General features: G+C 41.5%; 1 protein-coding gene across 1 annotated transcript in view; it reads right to left on the bottom strand.

Moving 5' to 3' along the window:
* mtmr14 (myotubularin related protein 14) overlaps positions 1–17,157 on the bottom strand; it is a 53,617-nt gene extending 36,460 nt beyond the window's left edge. Inside the window, exons 1-4 of the mRNA XM_034167339.1 lie at positions 16,410–17,157; positions 6,347–6,495; positions 2,800–2,908; positions 442–517 (exon numbers count right to left, since the gene is read on the bottom strand). Of these exons, the coding sequence (XP_034023230.1) occupies positions 442–517; positions 2,800–2,908; positions 6,347–6,495; positions 16,410–16,544 (469 nt within the window). The 5' untranslated portion in view covers positions 16,545–17,157. The remainder of the gene's footprint in view (positions 1–441; positions 518–2,799; positions 2,909–6,346; positions 6,496–16,409) is intronic.
* Positions 17,158–21,732: the final 4,575 nt, after the last annotated feature.

Here is a 21,732-nt window from a genome sequence, read left to right as displayed (position 1 = left end):
TTCAAAATGTATAAACACAAATGAAAGCTAAAGGTATTGTATTGGTATATATTGCTTTCTTTACCAAAAAAATGTGTTCATGTCAATGCACCCAGCATTAAGGCAAACTAGTGTCTTTCTACCTTGTTTCAATGTATTTCAGTACAGCATAAAATTCATGACCCAATACAAGTGCTATTTTTCTGATAATTTAGGTACAAAGCGTTGCAGTTATTGCACTTGGTGACCATAGAATTTCAGAAGGAAGCCCTCCCCTTCCTTTAATGAAGCATCACATCAGAATAAAGAAGGTTTTAATGGTCGTTAAGAGACTCCAAGAGCGCCTGCCACGCTTCATCACATCAGCATGTACACACAGAGCTGAAAGCACTGATGGAAAAAGTGTCAAATAACTTCCCTGTATAAGCGAGCGTTTGATTTCTGCGTGTGCATTTGTTGTACCAGAGAAGATGTAGTTGTACCCTGTGCGTCCATAGAGCTCCCCCCAGCCAGCCAGAGTGGACGACCTGCAAATATGCTGAAAAATAAACAGACCCTAATGATTAGTCAGTGTCATTATCAGCAAGCTGTTCAATAATTAAAACTCACTAGTTACCTGACTCATTTAGCAATACCGGAAACAAGTAGTTGTGGCCAAAGCAAACCAGCACTTTCCAGTCTGTGATGCAGTGGCACATTTTCTTATTTTATCCCCATCACAAGCTGAATGTTTGTCCCCAATTCAGCATATTGTGTCACATGGTCCAATGTTTTTAGTTTCTTTTTAGTACTGTGCAAAGGTATTAGAAATCCCACTGTTTTTGATCAGTGTGTCTACAGATTTGAAATAATCAAAATTTTAAAAATTTGAAATGTCCACATATTCAATTATCACATACTCACACAGTATGCATGCTTATCATGCCACTAGCATGCAGTACACTGACTGTATTGAACATGGAAACAAAAGTTATTTAAAAAATAGCTGACATTTTCAGTTCCTCACTTGGTATGCAGGTGCTGTATGTGTTGTTATTCAGGTTTGAAATGACGTTGTATGTACCCGTTTTGACGAAAAATAAAAATCATCTCTCCGGTATCACTTTTTTATGATGTCAAGGATAACAAAATAATGTGTGTTTTTTTTTTTTTTTTTGTAAATGGGGCCTAATGAGCTGGAATGTTATGCAAGTTCAAAATGTTTTTATAACCTTCGACCGCAACACTTTTTAGAAGAAATCAATCTTTTTATTTCCTGTTAATTACATTATGTTAATTTATGGTCTTAATGTATTTAAAATTGTTTAGGTTCTTGTTATCATATACATACTGTTATTACACAAGCATACTAAACAGTAAATGCCAGCTCTCTCCAGTTTGTCCATGATCGAAGTTATGCACACACAAACATGAAAACATGCAGAGCTTTTCTGTCTTTTCTGCATTCTGCTGCAAGCAGGTGCTTCCATTTTTACACACCACAAAGAGAGACGGTGGTGGAAGACATCAAACACACTACACTACACTCCACACTTATGGTAACAGCAACATGACACTTAACTAAACTGACTAATTATTTGAACTACAACACAATAAATCATTAACACTAACAACACTCTTAATCTAACATGAAACACAAAAACAACATTTACAACCCCAAAACCCTGAAGTGTCATGGTGCACTGCAGCACAACGTTCAATGTTCAGTGTTGTTTGCTAATTTCTCCAAAAATATTAGTCCTATCAACTTTCCATTTTCACAGTGTTCATCCTTGACCCAAAATGCATAAGCATGTCAAAAGGCAAATGTCATTGCTCCCCAATATGTCCATGAGCGAAGCCATACCCACGCACACAGAGGCCACTTGGCTATTATAATATAGATAAACATCAATCTGGAGATTTTTTTTATTCAGTTAAGAAATTAATGTTGTCAAGGTTCAAAATTCTTTTTGAAAATGTAACAGAATAAATATATAAAAGGTGAAACATTCATACACATTCATAGTCACATTTTACTTATTTTTAAAAGTATTAGTTTACCATCTTTTCATTGTTTGTAGATGTTTTTAGCACATCTCTGCACAGCTTTATATTAAATATTTACATCTGCACTATGTCAGTTTCTTACGTAAGGAGTCCAACATAGTTATTTCAATTTCTCACTGCGTGAATGACCGAAATTATTACAAAGTTAAACTGGATTCACACTTGTCATATTCTGTGCTTTGGTTTAGACACATTAACAGAAACAGGCAATGATAGCAACTTGGCATATTGTTTTAACACTATGTACAGTTGTAGGTACATAGTACGTACGTGTACAACTTTGTACACGTACATCTACAGGCAAATTAGTAGGATTTTATATTTCATTTCATAAAGTTAACAAAAAACATTTTTTTAAAACAAAACGTTTTATTAAAACATTTTAGAATTAAACACTTTAATTTCAAAAACAAAACAAACCGTAACAACATGATTTTTGAATAATCAAAATAACGTGACATGCAGAGGGGTTTAAAACTGTACAGTACAAACAACACTGAAGAACAGACAGACGATAAATTGATATCAAAACCCTGAGAACAGGCGTTAAATCAGTGATCTGAGTCTGATTCCATAAAGAGCCAACAGTGCTATATATTTAATTCCTTGTAATCAAATCAAAAGATAGTTTTAATGATGAACTTTACTCAAAGTCCCAATGATCAGTGAAATCAGCTGGTGGAGGTTGTAGGCAGAAAGAAAACCTGCAAAATGTTTCTACTTCATGGTTTGAGACCACTGGTGTTGAGTTTCCAGGTCAAACAGCAGTACCTTGCCTTTGTAGAGGATGACAGGACAGACGAACCTCCCTCGGCAACGAGCCAGCTTACTCCGGTTCACCAGATCCTGCAGCTTACTGATCTGCACGGTGCTCTCAAACCTACAGCACACATACAAACCCATCACATGGTGTTAATCATTTTAACGTCCTCATCCAAGCTTACCACTTCTCAGTTTTTGTATTTGACCTAGAGCAACAGATACATTTTGTTGAAAATATGTGGAGAGATATGCCTTGGAAAAGAGAAGGGTAGATAAAATTTTGGTGGTGATCCAGATCTGACTCACTTTTTTTAAGACCCATCTTATGACTTCACAAAGTTCTCCACACACTTCTTGTTTTGGTGCCCAGTTTGGTATCTGAAGTGGGATACGCTACTCCTTATTCCAAAAGGTCTCAAGGTTGTGATTTGACGTGTGCAGTGAAACTACAATCAAGTACTTGCATATAATCACTAGCAATGTCATGATACATGACATGTTAGAACTCATTGTCTCTATATAACTGCTTTTATTTGCTGATGTTTAGGGCACATTTTGACCCCTTCCACACCACCCCACATCTGAATATCACAGCAAAAATTAATACCCCCGTCGTACATAGCCAGAAATACGCAGAGTGGCATCAAACTTATGAATTGCCGCACATCCGAAAGGTGTCGGATTTCAGTTCCAAAACATTCTGACAGCCATCTGCGGAAGTCGACACATTTGGTCAAAATCGGCCGGCCACCCCAGTGTGATGCACATGTTCAAAACTCTCCAGGCGCCGTTGAGATGGGACACCTATCCGACGGCAATCCATGCACAGACTGAAGACCATCTGACTGCAATTTACATATTCTGATGGCGGGAAACAGGATCCAAAATGATTTGAGCGCATACGAGGGAACCTCAAGATAGATCTGGCACCGCAAAGCCTGCGGGTATGACCCGTGCCACGTATAATAATGTAACACCCCACCCCCACCCCGGAGCGCAAAGGAACTGTTGAAATGTATGTGGCACACTTCATCATAATAATAATTATGAATTATTATCATGTACAGTGGATGTGAACAGCAGCTATTAAACCGCTGGTAACACACATGAAAATGTAACACCACTCGCCTGACACTTAGAAAATGTGTGGTGATTCGCGCTGTCAGCACGAAAATAGTGAGCAGACAATCACTTTCAAGCTGGATGTGAAATTTGTCTAAGTGCCCCCACGAGTGTGGTGTTGTAAAAAGCAACACATGTGGTGCACGTGTATCACACGAGTGCGTGTATGTTGCACCCCCCCAAACACATGTGGAGTATGTGTGTTTCGCACACTTGCATAAAATGCTTATATGTATCAGGGTTCTCCCCAGACAATGGAACAACGCCGTTACGCCATTATAGTGTGATCACAGCGCCGTTATACTACTGTTCTCCGCTCTCAGGTAGTTTTCCAAAATCCAGTCAAGCTGTTTGTGCTGAACTGCCTGCTCTCCCCTCCCCCGCCAGCAGAGCCAAGCAGAACAGCACTGCAGCTCAAAGAGAGAGCACAGAGTGTCACAGTGGAAAAAAAAAAAACTCTGTCAAAGTCTTCCAATAAAAAGAGCTCCTTCTGCCTGCATAGCTCCAGAAATTCATTTATAGGCTTTATTTTACAGTTGAAAGCCTTCATGTTTCCAAAGTTTGCTGAAATACGGTGCGAGAGTGACGAGTCTCTCGTTCCCTCACAGAGAGAGGAGGAGCGAGGGAGGAGAGGAGAGGAGAGAGAGGAGGAACAAGTGTGAACAGACCTTATTCTCTGTGAAGCCTGTAAAATTTTCACCGAAAGCCAGATAAATTTTTCGAATGGTTTCCAGGTGCCAGTCTCTAACAGCTTCTGAAAAAATTCTGTTGGAATAAAAGTCCTTTTCATTCCGCCATTTCCAGACAATGAAAATCCAACGAGGGGGCGGGACCGGACTGAAGGTGCAAGCGCTCCGTCTTCTCCCCGACGTCATGGAAATGACCCGGATGTACAAACTGTTTTCACGGAGGGCTAAATTTTAGCTGCAAGCTGTTGTCATTTTTAAATGAAAATTACTCCGCTGAATTACAAATGTGGGCTTAAAGATTTACTTTACTGCATTCATAAGGGTCTTATAAATACATATCAGCTATTTCTTTCTGAGATCTGACCACATTTATTTCAATGCAGGTCTACTTTAATTCTGACCGAAATCTGCGCGGGTTTTTGGAGCTGCGCACTTAGTCCACAACAGAGAGGATATTATTACTATTATTATTATCATTATTATTATTATTTCCTTTACCTGATGGACAACTTCAGTTTATGCACCGGCTGGTGCTCACGTCAGAACGATCCTGTAAAACTCTGGGGTGGAAAGGAGGACGATTCTCATTTCCGTTTCTTCCCCGCAACATGACAACAGTCGCAGTTAGTGACTTTAATTCATAAAAAGGTGACTCACGATTGACATCTTTAAATGGCTTTGAGAGGGGTTAATGAAGAAATTGCGGACTTGCCGCTTCTGAAAACCAGTGAAGCAGAGAACCAGCAAACAGTGGGTCAAACTGCTGCTTCAAGCAGACCCGCTGCAGTCTGCAATCAACATAGAGGAATAATCATTTTCCCGATAAACACCCTCAAAAACAACGGCCTCTCCGGTGTCCCGAACCGCCCACGGTGCAATTCAATATGCCTTGGAAAAAATAAATAAATAAATAAAAATTTGATGCAAGCAGGCAGCAAGCGATGCAACATGATTTCACCCGTCAACTGAATCAATGCACTCGCACTGCGCATGTTTGCATCTAGTTACCAATTTGTATTGATTAATCTCCACATGCCTAATACATACTATAGACCTTAATACTGCCTCTTCATGTCTGGGCTTCTTGCAGGAAAAATAAAGCAACATAGCCTACATGATAGAAATTATTAGCTTGAAATTGGGTTGCTTTTCCTGTTTCTTACATTTTCTAAAGCCTAGGTCTGGTGAATGCCAAGGCAACTCATCATCATAAACAGTGTACTACATATTCAGGGGTACTTGTAATTCTAACCTTGACTGTATGCTGATTAACTCCAATGCTGTAAGCGTGGACAGACTTTAGAAACCCCTCAATTGAGAACTTTTCTGGGAGTGAGGTTTTGTTGGCACATCAAACAAATCATAGACAAGGGTGTCACTTAAAATGTAGATTCAAGTAAATGTTGGCTCTGCTCCAATACTAAAGCACAACTTCTATTTCTGTAATAGTCACATGCACAGACACTGTATCAACGAGCAGTGAGAAACAAGGATTTCTTGAATCACTGTAAATCACTTCCCATTTTCTGCTACACTTATGCTCATGACACTGCATTTACGTTACCATTCTGTGGCTTCAATGTGACCGCAAATGCTGAGACAAACACCAACCTTTGATCTCTGCACCACAGTATGGTATCCATGATGAGTGGAGTGACACAAACAAACAAAGGGGTAATTGGTAACTCAGTGGTCTGAACTTTGGATTTGGAAAATGATGGATTGGTTGAGTGGCGGAAAAGTACCTGTCTCTTTCAAAATCTCTACATTCATACTCCAGGTAAACGATCTGTCGGGGGTAATGTCCACATACTTCTCCATTGGAGTTTTGGATGACACTGTACTTGTAATCTCTGGCAAACAACTCCAGACATCGATTCTCAATTGCCTCCACCTGAAGGCACAAAAACAAAGTATTCTGATGATCATTGCAAAATGAATAGAATCTTTGACACAAAAACCCTCCAAACACTTTGCAGCTTTGTGGCATAGTGTGTAGAGTCACAAATATCCATCAATTTATCTGTAATTGTACATTAAAAGTTTTTTTTAAAACCTTAGAGATTTGTGAGCAAGACTACTAAATAACACCCCTGCTCTACTGTACTAATTGCTTACATGCATTGTGAGTCAGTGGTAGTAAATCTTTTGTGATGAAATGTGTGAATTAAACTGATCACCGTCTGTACTGTAGAGCCAGATTTGTCTGTTAGGATGAGAGTCGGTGGAAAGATTCTGATTCCTATGCAATAATTTCATGACCTCAGACCAGGGGTGGGCAACTTGTTCCAGAAAAGGCCAAGAGGGTGCAGGTTTTCTTTGCAGCCACTGACTCCACCAGGTGATTTCACTGATTAACTGATTCCATCTGCTCAAAGTGATATTAATCAGTGAAATCACCTGGTGGAGTCAGGGGTTGCAAGGAAAACCTGCGCCCTCTTGGCCTTTTCTGGAACAAGTTGCCCACCCCTGCCTTAGACTGATGCGGTATACGTCACAGTGATAAAGTGAGAAAACCTAGGGGTGATCTTCGATCTCACACTGTCCTTTGACCTACACATTAGAGAAATCACTGGGACTGCTTTTTACCACCTCAGTAATATTGTGAAGACTCATCCTATCCTGTCTATGGCTGATGCAGAGACTCTGACCCAGGCCATTGTCTCTTCTAGATTGGATTATGACAATTTCCTAGCATTCTCTGGTTTACCGCAGCCCAACATTAGGCATCTCCATTTGGTTCAAAACACTGCTGGAACATTGACTAGGAGCAGAAATTTCAATCATATTACCCCAATTTTGGCCTCCCTTCACTGTCTTCCAGTCCCTGCAAGGTCAGATTTTAAGGTTTTGCTATTAACATACAAAATCCTTCATGGGCTAGCACCTCCCTATCTAGCAGACCTAATTAAACCTTATGTACAGGCCTGTGCTGTGTTCTCAAAAGGCAGGATTACTGTGTCCCTATGATTAAAAAGTTGGCAGGCCACAGAGTTTTCTCTTAATGTGTACATGTTCTGTGGAATAATCAGCCTGCTGAAATAAAACAGATTCTCTGGAGTCATTCAAGTCCAAATTAAAGACTCATTTGTTTTCCCTTCCATATGACTAACATACTTGTGCTGTATCGAACCATTTTTCCCTCTACTTCCTACTATTTTTTAAGGGTGGTAATAAATTATGCAAAACTTGTACAATGAGTTGGAATGGTGTGAGTCTAGAATATTTTAAGAACCTTCAACCTTAGGCCTCAACAGTTTTTAGAAAAACTCTACTTTTATTTTCTGTTAAATGCATATTTTTTTAATGCTAATTTACTGTCTTAATGCTAATTTACTGTCTTAATGCATTTATAAATTGTTTAGGTTCATGTTGTCATATACACACTATTATCATCATTGGTGGCTTTAGAATTTCAGAGGGAAGCCCTCCCTTCCTTTAAGGTAAGTAGGCTACTTTTATTTATTTGTTTTGGTTTGTTGTGGCATTTTGAAAATGCGGAAATGTGCTTCATCCTAAAAACTCTTTAAAAACAAAAAAACTCTAATGTAGTCTGGGCGGGTCTGCCATCTAGTGTTCAAGAGATGAAACTTCAGCCACTGACCCAACAATGGCCCCGTTTTACATGTTTACATAAACATGTATACCATTAATCATATTTATTTTGTTCTTTTATATTTGCACATTTCAGCATTCTACAGAGCTAATTTCCTGGAGAAAGGGAACTTTCTTTTCTTTATAAATTCTCTGCTTTTTTTCCCCCCCAAGACCTGCCATTTCTCATCAATCAAGGTTTGATTGATTTGATTTTTTTTTCCACAGGGTTGCCCCAAAAAATTGTGTAGAACATGTACCGTTTTGATTAAGGAGTGCATTTCTGCATTTCCAAAATTCCACAAGAAACCACCAAAAAATAAATAAAGGTACTTAATTCTTTCACTAAAACATCAGATCTAGGCTTGCATCTTAGATGTACTTCTAGCAAACTGTAGCTGAACTTTCAGGTCTTCTTTTTAAGAAAATCCTCCTCTATACCACTTCATCATGAAGCTGTATACCTGGGTATCGGAATAGTATCGGTACTGGCAGATATCCAACTTCAGATATCAGGATCAGAAGTGAAAAAAATGTAGATCGGTGCATCCCTAGGTTGTAACATGACAAATTGTGGAAAAAGTGAAGTGCTGTGAATACTTTCCAGATGCACCGTATGCGTATATTAGAGTTATGACTACAAAACCTTTTTCAAAACTTTTATTTTCCTGATGTTGCATTTGATGAACTTTTACCCATAGATCACTTTTTTGAAGTTTATTTCATTGGATCATGAAAAAACCTCCCACACCTAGCACCGCATCACTTTTAAAAATACATGAGTTTACACAATACTATTTAAAAATAATGTAACAAGAAAAGAATTAGCAAGTATCAAGAAATAACAAGAAAATATATACAAATAAATATTGCTAAAATATATTAATAAACAATAATTAAAAGAAATAAAAAATAAAGGTAAAATAGATTAAATTGATAGATAAAATATAACAGTATTCAGATGATCATCTCTGACACAACAGCAGTCAATACTGGTTGCAAAAATGGTGTTGTAGCCAGGCTTCAGAGAACATTTCGAGACAAGGGATTCGATGAACCTCAATACATCGGCTGCCAACACCACATTCTTGATCTTGTTCTGCGACATGTGTTGGACTTCTTTTTTCCTATACGGTCACAGTCAACTAACATTAGTTATGAGTTTATTGATGAGATTTTGGAACAGTATGATGATTTGCAAAATGCATACATGGGCATAGAAGTGATACCAGAGTATGAGAACCTTGGCTGGAGAGATGATTTTAAATTTCCTTTTGAGCTTTGTGAAGCATACAAGTTTTACAAAACGGAGGAAAAATGGCCTTGCATCAAATGGCACAAGCTGCCAACACTTCACAGTGCCAGGTTGAAATCATGAGGAATTTTTGCACTTATTGCATTTTTCCTTCTTCCAAATTGGTGAGAACAGCTGAGGGTAACTTGTGATTTCATTGCAACTACATGGTCGCAGGCCTGGTTTTCTAACCAACACCATTAAGAGATAGATTATGAAGACCTGCTGTTAGCAATATCCAAACTTAAGTGTCCTAAAGATGTGAAATGCTTCTCTACTCACTGGAAAAAGGAACTATCAGTGCTTGATGTGCCTCGCTCCAACATAGTAGCTGAGACGGCTGTAAAGTTGATGGAGGAAGTTTGTTCTAATTGCAAAACAGATAAATATCTTAACAGCAAATTTATTAACACTAATACACAAATCTGAAACACTATTAAAAATACTACAAATGCTATATGTACTCATTTTCATGTATTCCTTGTGTATTGTATGTAAAAGTGACATGTTATAATAAAGAGTGTTTGAGCCGCTAGGTGTTTTAATGTGAAATATGAAACTGTCTTAGGTGCGGGAGGTTTTTTTCAAGGTCTGGCAAAACCAAAGTCATTTTTGTGAGTTTTAGTTAAAAGTTCATCATTTATAATCCCAGGCTAATAAATTTGAGATTTGTCATAACCCTAGCGTATATGTATATATATAAATAAATAAAACGAAATAAATGTACATCCTGAATGAAAGAGTGCATGAAATAGTCACTCTGAAACTCATTCCTTTTTCAAAATAAACAAAAAAAGGAACTGCTTACACAAAAATGGGAAATGGTACAATAACACCATGTGACTTCAGAGTAACACAAGAACCGAGAAGAGTCTTTCAGGATAAGCGTCACATGTACATTTTATGCCTGGATTTTTTTTTTCCCTGTGCTACATGAAATCTTTTTTTCTTGTTGCTGTTCAGCAATTTGGACATATTTTCTATTTGTGCTGTATAACTGGTGTGTAATAAAGCCTGATTCCATAAATGTCTGACAAAGTGTTATAAAAGTGCACAACCATTTACTATACCTTCCAGTGAACAAATTCAAAATCAGTGATTGTTTTTAATTGATGATAATATGTGTTGAGAGTTACTCTGAATATGCAGAATTGCTCTGCGCATCAGTGAAGTGGAAATAGCAAGGTACTGCTTTCACTGGTTTGTGTTTGAGGACAAGATAACTCACCAAAAAAAAAAAAAAAAAAAAAAAAAAAAAGAAACGAAAACTGGACAAGATTTCTTCAAACTCGGTGTGAATACCATTTATCATGTATCTCGAGGTGATAAGATTTTGGAGTAGTTTGGTCAAAAGGTCAAGTAAAGCATGGTCCAAAAACACCATTTGTGCACATCTTAATGTACAGCATGTAGCTAAAGCCTCAGTTCCACCGAGTGAAGGAGTGAAGAAGGAGCCACGCACCCTGTTTTTTTTTTTTGTTTCGTGAGCTATCGTGGCATTATAGTGGCTCAGAGTGGCTCTTAGAGGCATTATCTTCAGTTAACGAAGCTCCTCTCTGAGCGTGGCGCTAATTTCAAGATGTTCAAAATTTAGCAACAACAGCGTGGCGCAGTTTGTGTTCGAGTTACTTCGACGGCTTAGAGGCATTTGCGTGGTGCTTACGAGTCTGCAAAAAGTCCATTATCCGTGCGCCTGGCACCTTCACAGGACCTGAGAGGCTATTTTTGGAGCGGCTCCTCCTCTTGCGCACACAATTGCACCTGCTCTGTGCGCTGTGTAGTGGATTAATCATTTTCTGCCAAACCTTGGATGTTGAAAACACTTCTAATCACTTCTGGCATCACAGAGGACTGTTTCATCTGGACATTTTTTTCCCCTCTCTTTCCTGCTCCATGTGGGATGTATTTTGAACAGCTTAAGGTAATTATTTTTAATGTTTTTTATAGCTCGATAAAACAGTTCCTTGCTGTAAAAGTATGTCTGTATGTTGATGTCTGTTGTATGTCAAAGTATGTTGATCTAATATCTTGTTAATGGATCATTGTGTGTGCGCACTGAGGCAGGACCTGAGAGGCTATTTTTGGAGCGGCTCTGCTCCTTTGCACACCAAATTCCACCTGCTCTGTGCACTGGACTCTATATAAAATAATTATTTTGTAGCGGATTAATCATTTTCTGTCAAACCTTGGATGCCGAAAATACCTGTAATCACTTCTGGAATTAATGTATCACATGAGCTCCGCTGTGTGTGCGCACTGAGGCAGCGACTCATCATCACGCATTTAGGCAGAACGCCAGCTCACAAAAGAGTGATATTTCAGTCAATATTGGACGAACACAAAGTTAAAATTTGGGTGACTGCGGGAAAGTGGATGTGTGTTTAAAGCCATGGAAGATAATAACTCCAGTGGAGCAGCTAAGAGCAGGAGCTGTGCGGCAACACAGGTGGAGAGCGCGCAAAAGACCGATTTTGAAGACATAACACAAAGTTAAAAGTTGTATCATGGTGACTTGTAAGCTGCGGAAGAAATAAAGAAATATATATACATATTGAAAATGATCCACAGGTGTATATAATAAAACGGCCACCTCATTCTGTATGCAGAACGGCACAGTGCGCAAAAGAGCGCTTTTGCAGAAATAAACAGACGAACACAAAGTCAAAAGTGGAATCACGTTGTAAAAATTATTGTGCTTAAAGCCAGGGAAAAAATAAAGCCAGCAAACCACGGATGGAACGGAAGCCAGAAAGAGCAGAGAGGCGGCTGTCCATGAAAGGACAACAGCAGCGCGTGCGCAAAAGAGCGATTTTGCAGAAATAAACGGACAAACATAAAGTTTTGTATGTTTAAAGCCACAAAAAAAAAAAAGCCAGAGAGCCGTGGAGCCAGCGAGGAGCACAGATGCGGCTCTCCAGGAACCCGTGGTTCGGGTCTAGCTGGTCTGGTGCATTACAGGTGGACTGCAGCCTGGCGCACAGTGCACAACTGCGGAACTGTGATGAAGTGTCTATTTTTGGACTGCGTTTTATAAAAAAAAAAAAAAAAAAAAAAGAAGGGACATCTTTAAATGCTGCTGTGAATCTGTGAATTGAAAACCCACACTTTAAAGGGACCAGGTGTGGGAGGGCTGGAGGTTTGGACCAAACTCATGCCTAAACGTGCGCCAACATGGCGTTATCATGGCGCTATCATGGCACTACGTGGCTTAGTGTGGCTGATGCAAGCCATTCGAGGCTGTAATCACAGGTCGGTTGTGGCTCACTAGAGGCTGCTACGCGGCACATGCGGGGTACAGAGAGGCACATAGTGGCACCTTCATAGTGGATACGTGATGATGAAAATGTGGGTCATTCTTCAAATAATCACCGCACACCCATGCGTGGCTCCTTCTTCAGCCTTCATTATTCGGTGGGACCTAGGCATAAGGAGCTCATCTGCCAAGATACAGACCTGGGCCATTGCACGAAACGTAGGATTCAGACATCCAGGATAAATGACTGAGTTGGGTTCATCGTATCCAAAACAGGAGCATTCAGGTTCAATCGGGTGCACGGAGACCAGGCCAGGATGAGCAGACAGGGATACTACAAGCCAGGTGACACAATACTAGATAAATGTACGCCCACAGATTCCTCAAACACACCCCGCCATTGATCACAGATTCACCGATGAACCATGGCAACCAGAGCTGCGTACCTCTCCCCAGCAGGAGGCGGAAGTCCTCATAGAGGCTGAGGAGGGTGTAAACGACCAAATAAAAAAGAAAGGTAACACCGCCACAGTTATAAAATGGCAGAAAGCGTGGCAAAATATTGCAGACCGCCTGAATGCATAAGTAGTGCACAAATACACACACTCACTGCTCCGCTGAAAGTATAGCAATTACAATCAAAATAGTTCATTAACATCACCGAAAACATAGTTGTACCCTGAATATGAATCAGTTGAAACTGTAAATGAAATTGTGTAAATGTAACTCCATCAAATTGTATAAATCTTTGAATAGAGAAGCTCACTGACTTAAAGGACGTCTAGCGTTTTTTTACATCCCAGTTAGTAAGACAACATAAAAGTACTAATGATTGTAAGTGTTTCTGCACACATGCTAATAATTAGTGATCACTGATGTGTTTTATTCCTCTCACTCTGAGCATTAGCAGGTGCATTTCCGGAAAACGCCTCGCTCTGTAATTCTCTGCATTCTTCAGTGTGTGACGTACTTATTAGCAAAACAGAAACACCCCAATGACTGACAGACAAAGGGAAATGAACATGCTCCATCCAAAAATGAAGCTTCTGAGCTGGCGATGGCTCAGATTTACAGAGAGGATACGACACACTTCACCCCGAAACTCTTAGCTTTTTCAGAGTGTCGGATTTTGGAGCCTAAAGTGTGGTGACGCGCTGTGTGTGTGGATGCTGGTTACTGAAGCTGATGTGGACGTGGACATTGGGACATCTGACACTGTTTTTAAACAGACTGCCTGGACGCAGAGATGGATTTGTTACACTGGAAAAAGTCAGAATACATTATTTCCAGGAATTAATGGATGTATGTGCCACAATTGAGGCAGACCTGCAGCCGGCAATCTCACGCGCACGCACCTTTGATCCATAACATGGCAGTGTGTCTGGCATGTTCAAGATTTTACCCCTTTTGTGTTTTGTGGCTAGATTTCTATTTCTTTTTACTTTGAGAGAGTGAATTTGGAGCTGGAATGTGTGTGTGCTGCGAAGCTCGCTGTGTGTTTGTGTGTGTGCACACATGCGCGAGCTGTGCAGCTGACGGGAAGCTTGTTTTCCCCCGACAGCACATGTATTTTTTTTTTAGATTTTATTGATAACAACACTCATAATTAATCGTGCACAAAACTGATTCTGCAGTAGAGACTGTTACTGACAGGCTGTGTTGATGACTTGTGGCCATGCAGGTGCATATCAGTCTTCTTGGAGACGCAGCTTTTACTGTGACTACATCAAAATTAACAGTTATCACTTAAAAATGAGTCATCATAACACGAAATCACACTTATGACAACTATGGAATTAATCTGTGCCTCAGTTCTTAATGTCAGCAGCTAAATTCCATTGAAGCGCATGCTGGGACGCTTCTAGTGGTGATGTCACTTGTTGTAAACACCCGAGGAATCACAAGTACTTTGTTTTCGGACATCTCCGTAGCTGTTTGTTGTGAATGCCGTATACTTTGAAACTTACTTCATGAAATCTTGACCGCAAAACCTATTTCCGAAACAATATTTAACCTTTTTGGGGGGGGGGGGGGGGGGGGGGGGTCACTACACCGGGTGAGGTGGGGAGAGGAGCGCCAAGCGGCTCACGCTTCTGGAGTCAAATGCCCAGCCCCACTGGGCGTGACCCGCTCCAGGAACAGTGAGAGGTGGGGAGTTTGACTGGGGCGGAACACCTGTCAAACGGTAATGCGCGTGAGTTGAGGGGTGGCGCGAAGGCCGGTGGCGCAATAAAAATTCACATTTTGCGAAATGTGCATTCACGTTTCAGGAGATATTTTTCAGTATTCATGTTCTGCTATTCATGGTTTGTGGATTATTCACAATTTGCGTCTGAACATTTTGAGGATTAACAAGATTAAATAGATCCTGGCACTTAGTCTGGTCTTGAGCAGGCTAACTCTACAGAATAAATTTCCATGGTGTTTTATGCCATAACATATCACAGTTTTCACTCTCCTGCTTTTGTGCAACCAGATCACGGATAAATTGAGCCAGGATAACCACAAAATCTCATCTTAATCTCTTATCCTCCTTTCATGCAATGGGGCCCTGGGTTGATTTCTGCTGATGCTTCCTGTCTGTGTCCTTGAAAGGTGAACAAGACACAGAATCTACGTAAGTCTCAGTCCACCCATCTGTAAATGAGTACCGGCCTCGGTTGGGGAAGTAACCCCAACAGACTGGCATCCAGTCCCATGGGGGTCGTAGACTTTCATAGCTTGATGCTGTGGAATCCAGAAATAAACACTGGCACCAACAGGCCTCAGGGAATATATAGATATAGGACTTCTACTTTTTAACAATCAAGAAGCCTAGATGGATCAAATGTTGTGGTAAAATTACTTGGATAGATATTTAGAGGCAATTAGAAGTGTTTAGTTGTCAAAAGATGATCATGGTCAAGGAAACCATTGCCTGAAAAAAAAAAAAAAAAAAAAAAAAAACTTTTTCCTGTATATCTCAACAACCAGGAAGCCTAGAAGGATGATCTGAATCATATACACTGATCAGAAAAGTATTTGTGACTGATTAGTATAATGACAGGTGTGAGTGTAAATGTTTGTCTATATGTCACTGCAACATCCTGTCCAGGTTGTACCCCACCTCTTGCCCACTGACCTCTGGGATTTCAGTGGAGAAAGTGAAGGAATGAATAGAGTGTGACTTCATCATGAAGTCACACAGAATTCATGTGATGAAGTTATACAGTCAATATAATAATTACAGACATGTTTATTTAAATCGTGGTGTGCACAGCACGCGGGATATACATTAAGACTCGGAAGCCTTTAACTCTACCTTCAATTTCAAAAATTCAAATAGTAAAAAAAAAAAAAAAGCCAACACGATTAAACTTCAACCAGAACTTAATATACGGTCTTGGTATAAACTAGGTGTTATCCGCAATCTTGATGCAAACGAAATGAAGAAAGGGTGCGCAGTTTAAAATCTTAAATGGATAGAAAATAAATTAGGCTTAGCAGCCGAAGTGAAGAATCGATTTTAATTGCTATTAAAATGTTTAAATAACAGCGAAATTCTCCGTGTCGCTATAGAATTGCGAGTTCAAATTAAATCGGCACTTTCCAAAAGACAGTTCGTCATATTACCACACAAACGTCAGTGAAGAAGCTCAAACATTCCAAAGGATGCCCTGAGTCTTACCCGAGGAGTAACTTCTTTTGCTCTGTACTGCGTCTTGGAAAACAGATCTATCAAATCCGCTATCTCCTCACTCTTTCTGAGCGGCAGTCCGGAGGCCGAGAAGCCGCCGGTGGCGGAGTGCGCCGCGGCCATCATCCCGCCAGGAGCCGGGGCGGTGGGTTCTATCCAGACCCGACTTCCTTCAAACACCGCAGCGCTTTGTCCTTTGGAACGGGAAGAGCGACCAGGCCATCCCTTCCCGACCAATTTCTTCCTGACTGCCCGCTTGAGGGGGCCGGAGCCGGGGAGCCTTCTTGAATTCAGGGCACCGGCGAGATGCTCCACTCTCCCGACACAAGCCGTGAACCAGCCGGTAGGACCAGCCAGTCACACCGCGGCTAGCAGGCTAGCTGCTATACAACCAAACCTTTGGTTTTCGCGAAATGAAAACACTGGAAACGATTTCACACTTCGGCCGTCCTTCTCCGCATTACCGCCGTTTTGTTTTGTGCGTTTGTTCCAAACGACGGAGCGCCGTGAGTCCGTCAGCAGCCCGCAGAGCTCCGGCCAGCTGCAGTCAGGAAAGTCCCGGGATCCTTCCCGGCCTGCTCACGTTTCCTCATGTCACGTCTCCAGGTCTCCACGGTAAGTGTGACTACGACTGCAAACTGATTAAAATTACACAGTAACCAGACCCGTGATTTAAACAATAAATCCGGATCAGCACTCTAACTATACGTGTCACTGTACGAACACCTAAGAAACAGCAAACAGTAAAGTAAACAGGAAGCTGACACTCTACGTCACAGCCACCGCCCCCTATTAATATATATATCACACTCTCACGAGCGCAACTAGCTAGTTTCCTGAAAGCAACATCATGTGAGGACTGATTGCTCTGCTGTCACTCACAATTCCACGCCCCTCTCAATCGAAGCCACGCCCTCCCATGCCAGAACGGGGCCAAACGTTTGAAACTGAAAAAATAAGATCTGAAAGTGAAAAAAGATCTGAAGGCGAAAAAAAGAAATATGAATGAAAATAAATTATTTGATCAAAATGATTACAGAGCTGAATCAAAAATTTATTTAAACTGAAAAATATATATCTTACACATTTTTATTTTAATAATACTTTTTAAATTATTATAAAATTCAAGAACACACATTGAATTTTCAATTTCAAAATTTATTTTTTCAATCTTTTTTATTTTCAGATTACAAAACTTTTGGCTTGGATTTAGCTCCATAAATCTGTGCGTGAGCTATCCTACAATACTGAAATAGCAGAGATGTCGGTCCAGTGAGAGCGGCACTCTGAGCAGGGTGTATGTATATGTCGCGGACATGATGAGCGAAGCTCTTCAGCATCTTTCCCGCACTCTCACTAGCGCCACTACCTTAGCTTATGGCATGCTAAAAGTGGACGCTCTCGTTATGGCCAAACATCTGTCCAGTTTCTGGGTATTCTGTGTTAGTACACGCCTGAGGCTGACGTGCTTGATGAATTCCTGTGCATAAAGTAGAAGAAAGAGGATCATATTTAACGTGGGTAACCAACAAAAGCACGAAACTTGTTTCCAGAAGGGCCCGTGGCACGTGTCTCTCCCTCCTCCCCAGCACCGATGTTAAGAGTGCCAGTCGGGAGCATGGCTGCGATCGGGAAGCGAACCGGAATCGCTGGCGATCCCAGTCCAACGTGCAAGCTGTTACGCCACCACCTCCCTAAAATCTGTGGGCGAGCTATCCCACAATGCCAAAATAGCAGAGATGTCGGTCCAGTGAGAGCGGCACTCTGAGCAGGGTGTATGTATATGTCGCGGACATGATGAGCGAAGCTCTTCAGCATCTTTCCCGCACTCTCACTAGCGCCACTACCTTAGCTTATGGCATGCTAAAAGTGGACGCTCTCGTTATGGCCAAACATCTGTCCAGTTTCTGGGTATTCTGTGTTAGTACACGCCTGAGGCTGACGTGCTTGATGAATTCCTGTGCATAAAGTAGAAGAAAGAGGATCATATTTAACGTGGGTAACCAACGAAAGCACGAAACTTGTTTCCAGAAGGGCCCGTGGCACGTGTCTCTCCCTCCTCCCCAGCACCGATGTTAAGAGTGCCAGTCGGGAGCATGGCTGCGATCGGGAAGCGAACCGGAATCGCTGGCAATCCCAGTCCAACGTGCAAGCTGTTACGCCACCACCTCCCTAAAATCTGTGGGCGAGCTATCCCACAATGCCAAAATAGCAGAGATGTTGGTCAAATGAGAGCGGCACTCTGAGCAGGGTGCATCTCACCATGTCATTTACTTCTTCTTCTTCTTCTGAATAAGCGAAGTGCACCTCGGGCCGTGCGGTGCATTATGGGTAAGTTTTTCGGCTACCAATCCACATTCAAAGACAGCAGAAAGCAGCGAGGAGTGCTATGATTTGGACCATTTCAACCGCTGGAAAGTTGACGATTTAAAGGATTTTTGTAAGCTCCATGGATTGCCTGTTACAACCAGGACTACGTACGGCAGTAGACAGAAATGGAAAGAAGAGCTGGCTGCCCTTGCATATGCTGCATTGGTACAGAAACTACCATTGGTGCTGACAAAGGAAGAAGAGAGAGCTGCTGTCGAAAATGACTATGAGTGACTACCAGTCCTTGTTGATAGTTGGAGACAAACAAATTTCTGACTCCTTGAAGGCACCTGACGGATGGTTATAGACGAAGTCCAGGGTCTGAGACTGTGGATATTGCAGAATATTTACTAAGCAGGGATGAGAAATCGCTACTCCACCGGCTTCGTAATGACGACAAGGAAGGTGAGTCTCACATACGAGGTCTGTTAGAAAAGTATCGGACCTTTTTATTTTTTTCAAAAACCATATGGATTTGAATCACATGTGATTGCATCAGCCAAGCTTGAACCTTCGTGCGCATGCGTGAGTTTCTTCACACCTGTCGGTTGCGTCATTCACCTGTGAGCAGGCTTTGTGTGAGCAGTGGTCCACCCTCTTGTCGGTTTTTTATTGCGAATAAATGTCTGAACGATTTGGAGCTTTGCTGCATCAATTTTTTTCCAAAAACTGTGAGAGACCTCCAGGTGGACACCGTTCGGAAAAGTAATATGGCTGTCAGGGACGATTTTGTGGGGATTACACAGATTAAGGAGTGTTACTGCCACTTTAAGGACGGCCCACAGCGTCTGAGAGCACGCCACGCTCCGAGCGCCAATCGACAGGCTCACACCCCGCTGAAACAACCAGATAATTTCCAACATGAAGGCTTTGTTGATCCGGGATGTCGTCTGACTTTCACAAAAAGGCAGGAGACGTGGACATCAGCACTTTTTCGGCACATTCCACTGTTACAGGAGTTTTTTTCATGGAAAGAAAAGCGGACGGATGTGCCACCGTGCCATTCATGGCGCGGGACAAAGCCACCTCTGTGTTGGTCTCACAGGACGGCTTTGAGATGGCTTTCAGATGGCTGTCGGTGGGTTTTCAGTCGTGTGACTAACCGAGAAATTGTGGATGAGCCTGGACATGCCAGAACATGTCCTGTGAGGCTTCATCACGGCGTTGCTTTGCACCATGTGGCTCCACCGCGATGCGCGGAACTCCTCCACACGTCTGTCTCAAAAAGTGCTGAAGTCCACGTCTTCTGCAATTCCTGTGCTAGTCAGATGACATACCGGATCAAGACAGCATCCAATTTAGAAATGAACGGCACATTCCACTGTTACAGGAGTTTTTTTCATGGAAAGAAAAGCGAAGGAGTTCCGCGCGTCGCAGTGGAGCCGCATGGCACAAAGCAACGCCGTGATGAAGCCTCACAGGGCATGTTGGGGCATGTCCAGCTCATGCTCAATTTCTCGGATATTCACACGACTGAAAAACAACCAGAAGCTGTCCTGTGAGACCAACACGGAGGTGGTTTTGTCCCGCGCCATGAACGGCACGGTGGCGCAATCCTCCGCTTTTCTTTCCATGAAAAAAAACTCCTGTAACAGTGGAATGTGCCGAAAAAGTGCTGATGTCCACATCTCCTGCCTTTTTGTGAAAGTTAGACGACGTCCCGGATCAACAAAGCCTTCATGTTGGAAATGATCTGGTTGTTTCAGCAGGGTGTGAGCCTGTCGATCGGCGCTCGGAGCGCGGCGCGCTCTCAGACGCTGTGGGCCGTCCTTAAAGCGGCAGTAACACTCCTTAATCTGTGTAATCCCCACAAAATCGTCCCTGAAAGCCATATTAATTTTCCGACCGGTGTCCACCTGGAGGTCTCTCACAGTTTCTGGAAAAAAATTGATGCAGCAAAGCTCCAAATCATTCAGACATTTATTCGCAATAAAAAAACGACAAGAGGGTGGACCACTGCTCACGCAAAGCCTGCTCACAGGCGAATGACGCAACCGACAGGCGTGAAAAAACTCACGCATGCGCACAAAGGTTCAAGCTTGACTGATGCAATCACATGTGATTCAAATCCATATGGTTTTTGAAAAAAATAAAAAGGTCCGATACTTTTCTAACAGACCTCGTATAACCTCTTTGGTGTCACATTTGTTTTGATAAGTTGCCAGACATACAATGATATGTCCATGCATGCAGTTCGTTTATAGAACATGTTAATGTTACAATATTACGCGCCACGTCATTCATGGCCCGACATTAGAGTCATGAGCCGATGCACGAAAACAGCGCCATCAATCACATTATAATTCAGAACTGTTTCAGGATATTGACAAAATAAAAGTGTGCAAGAAACGTACAATTTTAGTCCTTTTACATCCATCTGGATCTTTCTTTTCTGTGGGAAAATAGTGTAGAATGAACGGAGGTTTACAACCACATTTCTTCTTCTTTCTGTCTTTTGGTGGACTCGGCGGAGCCTTGCAATCGTGTGTTTTCAGCCACCTTTCAAGCGTATAAATTTCGTTCGAGCATTTGAAAACAGCACAATTTCAGTCGCGTTTGTTTGTTTGTCTGTCTGTTTGTCAGCAGGATAACTCTAAAAGTTTTGAATGGATTTTGATGAAATTTTGTGGAGTGGTTGGAAATGACAAGAGGAACAAGTGATTAAATTTTAGTGGTGATCCGGATCATGATCCGGATCCAGGAATTTTTTAAAGGATTCTTCACCATTGCGGGATAGGGAGAATTTTGACATTCTAGTTTCTAACTCCACAAAAACAAGACAGAAAGGCTTGAAAAAAATTTAGGGTGTAACATAGTCAAATGTTCTATCAAACAACAAAGTTTGGTGATGATCGGATCCGGATTCTGGATCTGGTGATCCAGAATATGCAAAAATATAGGGAAAATAGAAAATGTGTCAGTGTGAGGTGACAAATGAAGCTAG

Source organism: Thalassophryne amazonica, chromosome 3 (genome assembly GCF_902500255.1).
Source record: "Thalassophryne amazonica chromosome 3, fThaAma1.1, whole genome shotgun sequence".
In the NCBI taxonomy this organism is placed as follows: domain Eukaryota; kingdom Metazoa; phylum Chordata; class Actinopteri; order Batrachoidiformes; family Batrachoididae; genus Thalassophryne; species Thalassophryne amazonica.
Note: the sequence above shows the minus strand (reverse complement) of the source record. Positions and strands in the feature narration are given on the sequence as shown.